The sequence below is a fragment of the Mauremys reevesii genome, linkage group 1, assembly GCF_016161935.1.
Source record: "Mauremys reevesii isolate NIE-2019 linkage group 1, ASM1616193v1, whole genome shotgun sequence".
Lineage (NCBI taxonomy): Eukaryota > Metazoa > Chordata > Testudines > Geoemydidae > Mauremys > Mauremys reevesii.
Window position 1 is genome coordinate 201,217,543 of NC_052623.1, and position 14,358 is coordinate 201,231,900.

General features: G+C 39.3%; 1 protein-coding gene across 32 annotated transcripts in view; it reads left to right on the forward strand.

The window, feature by feature from the left end:
• Positions 1–14,358, forward strand: part of LOC120403210 (ABI family member 3 binding protein) — a 315,866-nt gene that overhangs the window by 42,802 nt on the left and 258,706 nt on the right. For all 32 annotated transcript variants that reach the window (XM_039534071.1, XM_039534129.1, XM_039534193.1 and 29 more), the window contains exon 2: positions 12,097–12,276. In XM_039534071.1, the coding sequence (XP_039390005.1) occupies positions 12,097–12,276 (180 nt within the window). The remainder of the gene's footprint in view (positions 1–12,096; positions 12,277–14,358) is intronic.

Sequence of the window (14,358 nt, forward strand, 5' to 3'; positions counted from 1 at the left end):
CGCTTGGTTCATGAGGCACAGTGGCAGCTAGGCAACCCTCCAGGAATTAAAGATTAATCTTTAATTAAAGTTTGTCATGTGATGAAACCTCCAGGAATATACCCAACCAGAACTGGTGATCCTAGGCTAACAAATGTTCTAGATACACCTCTACCCCGATATAACGTGACCCAATATAACATGAATTTGGATATAATGCGGTAAAGTGGTGCTCCGGGCGGGCAGGGCTGTGCACTTTGGCGGATCAAAGCAAGTTTGATATAACTCGGTTTCATCTATAACGCGGTAAGATTTTTTTGGCTCCCGATGACAGCGTTATAGCAGAGTAGAGGTATAGTTGTAGAAACTGAGCTCAGTCGGAATATTGTCTGAATAGAGATTGCATAATGAGGTTGGATGGCAAATGGTGTGTATGGAAAAGCTGACCCTTTCCTCTGCAACTCAAGTGAGCCTTTGGAGGTGGAAAACCGTAACTTCTACAAAGATTCCATTCAGAGAATACTAAGGAAAGTTTATTAGTGTTAAAGGGACTATAGACATTACCTTACCCAGTTGGGGATGCCTAAAGTAAATATATAAAGGACTGTGAAGGAAAGAAAATTGCCCTTTTATACAAGAGATCAAAAACTTTTGAAACCTTTCAAAACCAAAGTGAAAGTTCATTTTTGCTCCTAGCACGACTAGCAGCATGTTAGAACCAAATGATTGAGCAGGCTTAGACTAGATCTTTTTGCAAGATACACCTGTGTAAACGTGTAATGAATAATTGGCATGCTGCATGATGACAGCTCACAGTTGCTGAGGAATGTTATACTTACACATTGACTTTTTTCTTCATTAATTTCATTTTCAAGACACTGGTGCCTCAGGGGACTATAATTGTGAATGAGAAAAAGCACGTACAGCACCTCCAGTTCATCAGCTTTAGCATGTTGTTTATCATGTTTTTAAGAAACGGTATGTTTTCGTTGTGGTAGTGCAGGATGTGTTCTTTCTGGCACCTAAATTCATTGCTCAAAGCATTTAATTTGCTGACTGTCCGCTGACAAACCAATTGTGTGTGTTTTATGCCTGGGTGTGTTGGCAACTGTTATATAAAGAGAGATGTATATCTGTATTAGTGTTGAGTGAGACAGTTATAGCTCCCTTTTAATGTGGCTTGTTTATCTTTCTGCATAGTAACAAATCTATTTTTAAATATTTGTCATTTTAAACTGTGGTTCTTTAATCCAACCAACATTCCTTCTTGTTTAGGAGACAGCTTGGGTTGGATACAGGAGACAGCACAGCTAAATAAATAAAATAAAAATAATGCACTTTGTTAGGTGATATTATTGAAATCCTGACTGATGGGACATATGGAATGAGATTTGGAAAATGTATGCACTGGTGCAAACTATTTGAATATAGTAAGTGAGACCGTGCACAGAAATAGACTGTCCTGATGCAGATTTTTTAATGGCATACTCCCTTTATTCAGCGTTCTGGGAGAGAGTGCCACCTATAACCTATACAATTGTGTAAAATAAGCAAAAACTTCAATCCTAAGGCACGAGGAATTCTGGTGATGTCGCCGACTTTGTTGTAATAAAGCACAGCTGTCTTAACCCTCAGTTTTGTAGTTCAAGGTTTTTTATTCTCTGAGTGGAAAAAAGAAAAGCAGGTGCGTCCGTAAGTGTCTGTCACAGTGCCAAGAGAGGGACACAGCTGAGAATGCCAACTCAGGACAGACTGATGAGAAACAGGGGTAGACACACACCAAACTGGTGGTTATTCTATAATTAGAGAGTTTACCAGGGGCACAGCAGGGAGTGGAGCACCTCCGGGGAAAAGAAAAACCCAACGCCTATGCCCATCACCACATGGGTGGCCCATCAACCAGTGATGGCTAGTCTGAATATAAATTTGGTGGGAGTTACCAAGGAACAGAACATATCTGTGATACAGACACATAGCAAAGTGTATTTGAAGTTATAAAAAAAGATGATATAAACAGGATTATTATACTTAGCAGAGTATAATTTTCCAAACAATACCTTACATGACATACTTTGTATAAGATTTGTGGCAATTGTATAATAGTGGTAGCAGCAATGATATAAATGGTCATCTTCCTTTTCATATAGCATAACATCTACACAAATTTGCAACCACCATAATAGAACAAGAGGAAAAGCAAGTCAGTATAGAGCTGCTCGGGATTTTTTGAACTAACCATTTTTTTGTCCAAAAATGCTGATTTATTGAAACTGAAACTTTCCAGAGAAAGCAGCAGAGTACTGTGGCACCTTATAGACTAACAGACATTAGTCTATAATACGTTAGTCTTTGCTGCTTTTACAGATCCAGACTAACACGGCTACCCCTTTGATACTTTCCAGAGAAAGAAGTCAGTTTCAGCTAAACTTTTGTCAGGAAGTTTCTCAGGTCGAAGATGGAAATATAGGTCAAAATGAGCGTGAGAGAAAAAAGAGAGAGACACTCCAGAATATCTACTAGCTCAGTAGTTGGGGCACTTAACTGGGATGTGGGAGACCCAGGTTCAAGTTTGTGCTCTAAATCAGGCAGGCGGGGCTTGAACCTAGGCTGCTCACATCCTAGGTGAATGCTTTAACCACACTATTGACTGTTATGGGGTGGGTTGGTATCTTGTTCTCCTTCTCTTTCTCCTCCGCCTCCAAAATTAGAAAGGTCTTGTTTTCTGATGCAGAACAAAAACAAATTTAGAAACCTCTACATTTTTTGCAAAACAGAATTCTTGTTTTTCACGCATCCCTAGGCAGTAATATTCTTGCAACCATAATGGTTTCTCTGAGTCTTCAGTGAAATTTCGTGGAGTCTATGTATCATGAGGTTTCCTTCTCAAAATTTAGAGATTTGGATTAATATCTTAACTTTTGAACGCTTGCCTGAGATTAACCCAAATTCCAAATTGTTTGACATTCATCCACTACTGGTTCTAGTATCAAGAAGTTTAAAATCTCATAAGTGGTAGCAGCAACAAGTGTGTCTGTAGTGTCTGGATAGGTTCAAACAAGAGCAGGCAATGTCAGGGGAGAGTTAATAGTTTATATTCTCTTGCATTCACCTGTAATTTGACTTCTGTGGATTTATTTAATTGTTTCAGGCTACTGTGGTCACCCTTAAACATTTCCCAGGTGCCTTAGATAATTTCTTGGATACCTACAATTCTGCAGATGTAATTTTTTAATTATCAACTCCAGCAAGTAGAGTAAAATATAGGAAATATTAAGATAACCTTTATATATTTATCTAACACAAAACTGGCAAGGTTTTAAGGGTGATAAATATTCATTCAATTACCAGAGATAATTATTTTCCTGGGCTAGTACTTGGAAAAATTCACTGGTCCCAAAAGTGTTTGTACTTAGTTTTCCATAACAACAGATCTCAAGATCTAATTTCTCAAATTCATTCCATTGAGATCTTATTTTTTTTCTCCCCCTACTTCAATTCTGATATATTATCCAGCGTGTCTTAAATGGCTACTTACAGTTAATGCTTCATTGCATTGAAACCTGAAATTTATAGATATTCCAAGAGGGTGAAATTCACCTTCATTCAGAAAGTCTGCCCACTGCTTAAGTCCACTTAGGACTGCAAGCTAGGTCTTTAAATGGGACTCAAGTGGTGGATAGGCATTGGACAGTCCTTTTGCATTAGGAGAATTTCACACAGATGTATAAACTAAGCATTGGTTTGTCTCCTGTACTTCCTGAGAACTTTATAAGCATATTAAATTGAAGTAGAGATGGGGAGAAAAGCAAGATACTAAACTGAATATGATTTAAAGTCCACAAGCTGCTAGAACCAGAGACAAATGTGAATTCCAGCTTTCTACTGTAATGGGATATGCGTTTGTACACCTACAGTTCTCAATACTGTGTGTAGTGGAAGTCATTAAAAGTCAACATGTGCCAACCATTGCCACACACAGAGTTACCACATGTATCTCCTAGTCTAAGTATGAAGGAAAACTCTGGTAATCACAGATACCAGTGAGTAGTAATTATTGGCAAATGCTGACTTTTTTTTTTAATGGCAAGCTCTGTATTTACTGTATTTGAACTAAAACTGTCAAAGCCAGTGAGTCTAAACATGTTTGGTTTGGTTTGTCCCTAGTCCAGGACTAAATATAGCAAGTACCACAAAATGTGGCTTTATGGTATACAATGGCATTTGGAAAGATGTCACCTCATATTTTCTGTAATTTATTTAAATCTTCACACAGTTAAGCATTTTGCTGTTAGACATGCACAAGAAAAAGCTAGGCAAGTACGTTGAAAGCTATCTGTATCAGTGTAATGAAATAGATGATATGTGACCAGAAGGCGACATTTTAGTATTTTCAATTTCTGTCCTGATCAGATGATTAGTGCGCTCTGCTCCCGGGTTCCACCCCACCCTAGAGATAGGTGCCCTTCAGTACAGCTCAATTTGATTTCTATATAGCTCTTACCTCATGGGAGTGTTGAATTGCTTATTAGTTAATATATATATATAAAGCTTTTTTATATCTGATCATAAAAGACGCAAAGAATCAACAACAGGTCCAATAGAAGTACCTTCCCATTTAAGATAGTATACTGCTGTAGTGAATATGAAATCTAGACAGTAAGAAAATACTTTTTAAAATGACCTTGAATAACATTTTTTTCCCTCTTCTCTAATATGCTAGCTCCCATTCTTGGTTGATAAAAACATGCCATACGAGGTACATATAGAGTTAATTAAAGTTGCTAACTCACTCAAAAGGCACTGCTATGTCTTTTCCTTCTCCATGGTTCCTTCTCTAGGAAGCAAACACTTTAAGGGGCCTCCAGTTTGCTTTTAACATAGAAATTATACTACGCCCAACCAGGGCATCAGTGCCTTTCAAAGAAAGTGCTTCATTTGTGAAACTAGTCAAATGGCTCAGTGATAGATTTGCTTCTTATCTCTTTACAGATATGAACTAGTACTGGAATAATACAAAAGCTGCCAGAGTAGTTAATAATTATACCTTATATTTTTATATCACCTTTTTGTGGCTCTCTTACACTAGGAGGTCAGATTAAAACAAAGAACCTGGTAAGATACTCATCAGGGACATTGAGATGGAAAATTGGGCCTCTCTTATTCTAACAGCTGAATATCAACTAGTAAAGAGGCTTAAGAATGGGAGAAGGCCGGGGTGGAGAAAGAACAAGGAGTGTGCTTCATGATCCTCTCTGCCTTCAAGGAACTACCTACTCCATGGATTAACAAGAGGGAAGAATCCCATGTGTCAGATAGTCCCCTGCCCTCCTAGAACTTGCTACAGGCTCCCCCAAAGTTTGTGGCATCTGTGTCCAAGTGCACAGTATGTTTGATTGTAATAGTAATTTTCAAAGTTTAAATATGTGTGTATCAGTTAGAAACATTTACAGATAAACATTTCAACAGTGATATTTCTTGCTTGCTCTTGGCTCCTGCTGCCTATTCCTGACTGCTTATTTCTTTCAACTAGCCAAACAAATGGTGCTTCCAGGTGGCATCCTCAGACTTTTCTGGTCTGTATACTCTTTCCAAAGTATTACCACTAAGCTGTTCCTTTAACACACAGTTGTTTTTATTGGACTGTCCTTTCAAAAGTCCTAATCTTGTGGATGGGGAATTCTCTCTCCAAAATGTTTTCAAATATCACATGTGGAGAAATTTTCTTTTATGATAGTTTTAGTTAAGAAATTCTTTTCCTTGTATGTCATGTTGTTTTTAGCCACTGATAATCTTCCACTGCAGTGAATATTTGCATTTTTTTGGCAAGCGAGGACAGAAGGATTATATTTCACAGGTAGCTATGAGTCTGAGAAACTTCCCTTTAGTGATGACCTCAATGTAATAGACATAGTGTTTGTATCTGTAGACTGAGGGTCAGATTTTTACTAATACATGCCAAAAGCTAATGCAAGTGAGGAAAAGGCAAGAGTACTCTGCCAAAACCCAAGGTTTCACTGGGATTCTAGACTAAATTTGCCAGTAGCTGGAGAGGTGTGGAACCCCAAAATGCTGCCTTTTACTGGCATGGCCATTTTGTTCCTCAATATACTATCCTGGTCCCACACATGCAGCCAGGTCAAGGGCTCCCTGCTAGGTCTTACTGGAAAGCAGCAGGGGACACTTGAAGAACCACTCCAACACTGCCAGCTGGGCAACATTTATCTTAGGTGATTCTTCTGTGGCTGTCCGTCACGCACTCTGTCCATTCCTTCTAGAGGGTCCTGCTATGCCAGTATATTTTAGCTGAGAACTTTTGTGATGATCCCATCTCCAGCCATCCCAATAAGAAAACCATTGATTTATTAAGGGGAACTGGTCGGGCTTCTAGGTTTACCAGTTGGTATCCACCCCTGGCCCTCAACTCCGTAGAGATTCTCCTTTATAAATTTTACTAAAACTCTTAAACTAAAATAAAATCAAGAAAATATATCACTAGGGCTAAGGGATTATTAATAATACTATAGTAAGAATAAAATACTCTATCAAATCAGAATCAAATCAAGCAAATTAATCTCAATATTGCCTTGGACTTCAATTATCAAATGAATACCAAAATATAATTCATCCTTATATAAATTCTAAAGAAGAGTCTAAGAAATTGTCCATTTGGGTATAAATGCTAACCATAAAATTTCACCAAAATCAAGTAAATTTATCATTTGTGTCTGCTTAAGAAGCTTAATACTGAAATCAGGTTATCATCTAATGTCTGAACCATAACATCGGAGCCAATGATAAAGATTCCGGTATGAAGGTTAATCCTTTACCCTCCAACAAACCCCCAACAGAGATGTTATCATGCAGACTTTAATAGAACACTCTTAATAAGAATAATTATAAGAATTCTTATTTACCAAAAATTACAGGTGACAATGTAAGTCTCAAGACACAGATCACACTTTATTAAATGTCTTTTATGAAACAATAGTTACAGTTGTTTAAACCTGGGGACCGTCTCTTTCTAGCACCTTGCACATGGGGTCTTTTGGTGCTCAAACATACATGCAAGCACACAGACACAGTTTCACAACTTAAATAAATAGAAAAGGCCTGGACATCTCCATGCTACTAAAAATAAGACCAAAAAGAGGTGTGTATGTGAAAAGTATGATACTTAAAATGATAAGCTCTTGCAGCCTTCTTGACTTTTGCAGAGTAGGAGGTGGAAATTCAGGAAAGATCCATACTAGGATGTTCTGCTGCAGTCTCGCACTTCCTTTAATGGATCTTCGGGGTGCAGGGGACACTGGAAGCTGGAGAGGTTTGATTGTTGATGCTGTGATCTCCTTTCCTCAAGATAATCAGTCTTGGAGATTCTGGTCTGGAAAGTCACTCTTCCACTGCCACATCCCCAGAATACTGGACATTCCAGGCCTTCCAGGAATGGCATAGACCTGCCCTTGCCAGCATGACTTCTCACACATGGTGTGTGCAAGGTCACACTGCATAGGGGAAGCCATATTGAAGAGTGCATCCCTCCATAAGCATGACCTCAGATGCAGTGTGTGTGACAATGCTTGTAGGAGTGGGCTGGCATGCTCTTCAAAATGGCATCCCTTGCCTGATACTGGACAAAACCATGACTGGTTTTGCCTCAGTACTGGAAGGGGGGCAAATCTTCTTCCTCAGATGGCTTATTGACCCGAAAGGCCTTCATGTTCTGTGTACTGCACCTTTAAATTTCTAAGAAATCTGCCTGATTTCAGAGACTGCAGTCACTTTGTTTTCAGAGAAGCTGCCACTTGTTCAGAGAAAATACACACCGTGCTTTCTGAAGGAGGCTTTGTTTGGGTCTGTTCAGGGATTTCCCTATACACACACCCTGAATTTCTCCAACACCCCTCCCAGTTTTGTGAACTGGTTACATGCAGTGTTGCCAATTTAGTGATTGTTTTGAAATTTGAATTGAAACCGAAACATTAATATGCTCTTTAAAAGCATATAAAGTATATGATAAAAGTATAATAGATTTTAAAAGTATGAACATAGACTAGCTTCCTTATACAGCTGTTGTTTTTATGACAATGTCAATGCATTCATTTCAGTTATGTTGACGAACCTAGTAATTTCAAATTATGATTTGTAAGCAAAGTCTAAATGAGCTCTCCCTGACAGTGAGTGATGAGCTGGGGGTTGGGGGGAAAGGCTTCAGGACCAGACTGTATTTACATTCACACCTAATCTACCTAGGTATCCAGCAAACAGAGCTGTGTTGCCCAAGTGATAGATTCTGGCTGGGGTTGGGTTACAAATCACTTGAATGTGGGCGGGTGGTGGTGGTGGTGGTAATGAAATGTTATTCTTATTGTATGAGTAAAGGGCAGTAGAACTGTACTTAGCCTGTGCTGATGGAGGGCATGAAGAGAGAGGGTGGGGACAGGTGTTTTGCTTGATGGTCTGTCTGAGTCACAGGTGCTATTTGACCTGCCCCTCTCTACTGTTTAAAGACAGAGCTGATTAGGCTCCATAGATAGTCTTTTGTTTTGTTAAGTGACCACTACAGCTGAAATCACTGACAATCAGGTCTAAGTGCCTAGACCTGCTGTGGGTACAGTGTTTCTGTGGAAGCTGTGGGTACAGTGTTTCTGTGGAAGAGAGGCCCAGGCTGCACTAGCAGTGAGGTTCCCCCACTGAGAGCTCAGCTGAAATCACTGAGAACTGGGTAGAACCTCAAGAGACCAACTTGCAGAGATCAAAGTGGCAGGTGGCAGCAGAAGGTGATGGCGCAGGGCCATTGGCAACAGAGTGATGGAGTGAACAGTGGCACAATGAATAATGGCGGCACAGTGAACATCAGTGGCCAGAGTGAAAAGTAAGCAGGTGGAGGAACAAGCATGGTGCCTTCTTGCCTCCAACCTGGGAGGTGAACTCATGTGAAAGCACCTCTGAACTCTGAGTCTCCACTGACCAAGGACAACACTGGTGAATGTTAATGAGGCTGTTAAGAATGCTGGAGACACAACACAGTTCATGCAAACAAACATGGCTGTGGCATCATACGTTCTATTTAAGCAAGAGATACCACACACTACAAACTGGAGGCCAATGTTAAGTGCATTGTCACTTGTTCATCTTGATGTTGAACACTGGTTCCGAACAAGACTGGAAAATGCTCACTATCTTTCTGCAAGAAACTCAACTGACTGGCTAAACGACTCAACAGTTGAAAAAGTGAAGAACTTTCTTACCACATTAAAAAAAATTGCATACATGGCTGATGAATGCACCGATGCAAATGGGTGTCAAGTATTAAGTCATTGTGTACGTTATCTTGATATCAGTGGTAGGCCAGTAGATGCATTTCTAGATATTCAAGTTATAAAAGCTACATCGGCTGCATCTGTGACAACCCACATCTTAGAGTTAAATGCTTGTCAATTGGTCCCCAAACAGATGGCTACTTGTGCATTTGATGGAGCTGCAAACTTCTGTGGAAGACATGGTGGAGTACAAGCTTTGCTCAGAGAAAAGTGTAACCCTAATCTCTTCTGTACAGACTGCAGAGGTCATCTACTCCAACTAGCACTAGTACGAACTGCAGACTCTTCAAAAGACATTTAAAAAGCTATAAATTTAATGTCTTCATTATATTCTTTTTTCAGCAAGAGTCCAAAAAGACTGAATATCTTGGAAAATATAGAAGATACACTGGGACTGAAGGTCAAATTAGTCCAACGTGAGAAAACCCTCTGGCTTTCTCAAGAGCAATCCTTAGCTGTTGTCTTAAAATTACTCCAGCTGTTATTACTGGCTTTGGAAAGTATCTACTAAGATGGGACAGATCTAAGTAGTGAGGCTGGTGGATTACTTTTGCTACTACGTTCAGAGAAGACTATTGCCGTTCTATCTCTTGTAAGTCTACTGTTGAAACCACTTGGGTCATTAAACAATTCCATCCAGGCATCTGCTACAACAGGATCAATCAGAGAGCTATCCATTGAAAAAGTACTGGAAGAAGCAAAGACTTCAGTCCAGAAGTTGACTTCTAGATTCTACTCAACCTCTACATAGTTTTACAGATCCCTGTCCTATAAAACACTGACAGTTGTGTGGAGTGAGGCACTACCAGCCTTTATCATCATTGAATAGAATTTTGTGTTCTGAAAGAAGTCACCTTCTGCCTGATCGTGTGAATGAACTCATGAGCATATCAATTGAAGGAATGGAAGTATCAGACACACAAGAAGCTGCCAAAGATGAATGCATTGCATTCAGGAAGTTGATTAACAGAGTTGTGCAAAATTATAACAAGAAACTAAGAAGGATGTAGACGTAGTGCTTCATAGAAGGCTTGAGTAGCCAACTTTAATCTGTGTGATGATTTTAGAACATGAGTTAAATCTAATAAAATGGTCATGAAACATTTTTCAGTTTTTACTATGGTGCCATAGAGCCCACCTTCACCCTCATGGTCTCACCCCTCATCGGCTCTGACACACACACACACACACACTCACTCACTCACTCACTCTGTAAATTCGAACTCCCCCCTCAACTTCAATTCCTGGGAAAACACTGGATCTGTGCTTTTTCCAGAATCTAAAATGCATCATTCAGACTGAAAGCACATGGTTGTCCGTTTGGTGGAAGGAGAAATAGAGTGTTGCAAACTCTTGCAATATTATTGCAAGTCTGGCAATATTTGTGTTTTGAGGGTTTTTTTCCTTGACTCTCCAGCCACTGGAGGGAAGTGATTTCATGAGAATCTCTGCTTTCATTTTTTAAAGTAAGTTTTATCCCCCATGGTTACAGATAATCGTTGAAAATGTGCCTTGAGTACAGCCCAAGGGCTCAGAAACCAAAAGATAAATAAAAATCTAAAATGTATTTTTAAGCCAATCTCATAATTTTGGGAGAGGGGCCTAACACATTTCTGAACATGGGGATTGGAACTAATGGAAATATAACAATGAAGTGTGAACTGAAATGGTAAGTACTGAGAACTGAAATACTACCTCCGCTACATCCCACCATGATAGAAACATGCTGATAGTCTATAAAATTGCTCGTTCTGTTATGAAGGTCATAATATTATGACAATAACATGATGTTCTGTGCTGCTATAAATTAAATTGTTGTATGGCTATTCAAGATGTTTTTCATTTTATGTTCTGTTCCCCTGAAAAGAATAAAATAAAGTTTAAAAAAAAATCTCCTGGTATTTTGGCCAATATAAGCACATTAGTTCTGATGTCCAGGCCTAATACTGACTAGAAAATTACATTTTGTTTACATTAACAAAAAAACACAAACAAACAAAAAACCCCAACAACTGATTGTAATTTCAACTGGGTGTAGTTATTATTTTCCCCGAACAGTTGTGTAGTGTTCCTGTGCATTGTTAAAGAAATACGGTGAACTTAAAAATCACACTTATGTACTTCTGTTGGAAATTTTTCGGGTATGGTTCTTATAAGTGATACCTAGAATTATTGAAAATAAAGGATTTATTTTTAGTTTACTTTATGCATTTCCCAGCGGTTAGTATGTAATGAGTTTTAGGGCATGTCTATGCTGGAGCTGGGAGCATGCCTTTCAGCCTGGGTAGACAGACTTGCGCTGGGTTTGGTTGAGCTAGCGGGCCAAAAATAGCAGTGTGGCCATTGCAGCATGGGTGGCAGCACTGGATAGCCACCCGAATACGGACCCTGGGGTCTGTTGGGCTTATACTCGGGCAGCTAGCCTATGTCACCACAGCCATACTGTTATTTTTCACATAGCTATCTCAAGCAGTGATAACGCGTGTCTGTCTACCTAGGTGCTGTGTAGACAAAATCCCAGTGTTGTTCATGCGAGTCTTTCAAACAGCAACAAAGGAGAGAGAGCATTTAAAAGGAAAAATGTGAGTTTAGAACCCACAAAAGTTGGTAGGGGGCTCAAAGGCAAGTGCACTCCCTGAAATTACGTTTAGTTCACTTTATGAAATGAGTAGTTTTCAGGGAGACTGCCCCTTTAAACAACTGTTGCCTATCACTAGCGTGTTGAGTTGCCTTGTATTCTATTCTCTTAGTGAATGAGAAGATAACTCCTCACCTCTTCTTTTTCTTTCTCCCCCAGTTAAAAGACAAAACCTGAAAGTCCAGATCAACGCAACTGATGATACTATTTGCATGAAATACCTTCGGCTAAGTCCAGACACCAAACTCCAAGGCTTCATCCTGGGATATGGAAGCAGCAGCTTCTCTAACCAGTATATCCCTCTGCCTTCAGAAGGAAAATCCTATGTAACGGAAGTTGGTAAGGCATTATGGTTTTGAGTGCTACTTTTGGTCAGTGGACAGGGGATTGGAATGAAAAGAATGGGAATCTGTTTTTTGGAAAAAAAATTTCTTTTATAGGGAGGGTGGAGTGAGTTGTGTGTTTGTTTTGTTCAGGGATTTTTGCAAAGTTTTCAGATGGCAGAGGAATTGGGAGATCATTTAAGGAAAACAGGTATTTCTCGTTCTGGAAAATGTTGACGTTGGTTGGCTATTTGGTTTACATGTTTTTTAACTGCTGAAATGTTTTTTTTTCTGGTATTGGTTGTATGTATGGATTAGATAGGGTTATTTTGGATTCAATTGCAGTCACCGGAGACAGGCTAAGGTACCAGGGAGTCAGGTGCCAGTCAGGCTTTAGGCCCCTGTTATAGGGTTCAGAGACTCATAATGGCAACTAAAGTGGGCCATATGAATTCTAACTCAGGAGTATAAAAGCTATCTCCCCTAAAGATACCATCTGAGGCGGTACTGCAAAGAGAAACTCTAAGAACAGCTTGGAAGTGAACTTGAAAATTAAGGTTTATATTTGTAAGTACAGCACTATCATAAGGCTTGATTACTTAAATTGTAAATAAAGTCCAAACCCCAAGAAGAGGGATGAGTTTGGACAATAAGGCGTGTGTGTGTGAGATGTGGTAAGAATGGGAGTCTAGTCATTAACAGGGTCCTCAAATGTTAAATATACAACATTGCTTATTAACAAATTGTTTGTTCATTCTTAACTAAAGATGAGACTGAACCAAAAAATTCTGATGTGAAGACAAGTTTTAACAATGTTAGGGGGATTTCTAGCATTCTGATTTGGAGCCATTTGGTTACTTGTTGTTAATCATGTGTTGTTCGGGGCTATGGTTGGATATCACAATGTGAGACCTAAAAGTGGCTTACAATGTAAAAAAGTGAAATGAAAATGTATACCCCCTTCTCCCAAAGTAATACCATATCTTGGCTACAACTGACTGATTTTTAACATGCACATAACTAAGCAGTATTAAGTTAGAGTGGTAATATGCTCTTCCAAATGATATTTTATTTTATTTGTGTTGATATTATGAACTATTCCAATTATAAAATAATTGGAATAGTTCATAATATCAACACAAATAAAATCTTCATTTTCCTGTAGGCTCCAAACCTCCAAAGGAGTAAACGGTTTATATGCATAGATGGTAGTTATCCTATTTGTTTGGGAGCTGCCCAAAGACCTAAAAACATTGTCTGTCTTTTGTTCCAGGACCTCAGTGCACTGCAATGATATTGTCATTGAAGTTAGGCAAATTTAAACAGGAAATAAAATGTCCATTTTTAACAGAGAGGGTAGGCATGCAACAGCTTAGGTAGGCATGTGGCAAATTCTCCATCGCTTGGAGTATTTAAAACAAGATTGGATGGCTTTCTGAAAGATTTGTTCTAGTTCATCTGCAAATTATTGGACTATAGCAGGAATTACTTGATGAAGTTCTATGGCTTGTGTTTATGCAGCTCAGATTAGATCAAGTATGTCCAACCTAGCTCTGGCTGCCCTAATGTCGGCGTCGTGGTGAGGCTATGGGGGGCCTAGGAGAGCATGCTGACTACTGTTGCCTGGAGTCGGGAAACAATTAAAATATTTATTTGTGGCCATTTGACCTTTCTGAATGATGTTCAACCCTCTGGTTGAAAAATTTGGACACCACTGGACTAGGTGATCATAATAGTCCTTTTTGTTCTTAAGTATCAGAGGGGTAGTCGTGTTAGTCTGGTTCTGTAGAAGCAGCAAAGAATCCTGTGGCACCTTATAGACTAACAGACATTTTGCAGCATGAGCTTTTGTGGGTGAATACCCACTTCTTCGGATGCAAGCAGTGGCAACTGCTTGCATCCGAAGAAGTGGGTATTCACCCACGAAAGCTCATGCTGCAAAACGTCTGTTAGTCTATAAGGTGCCACAGGATTCTTTGCTGCTTCTTTTTGTTCTTGAAATCTCCCCCGTCACTGTAGTATCAGAATACTTGGTGGTGTATGTTTATGGGAAAAAGGTATAACTGTACTGAAATTCTTAAAGTGCCCCTGCTAATGT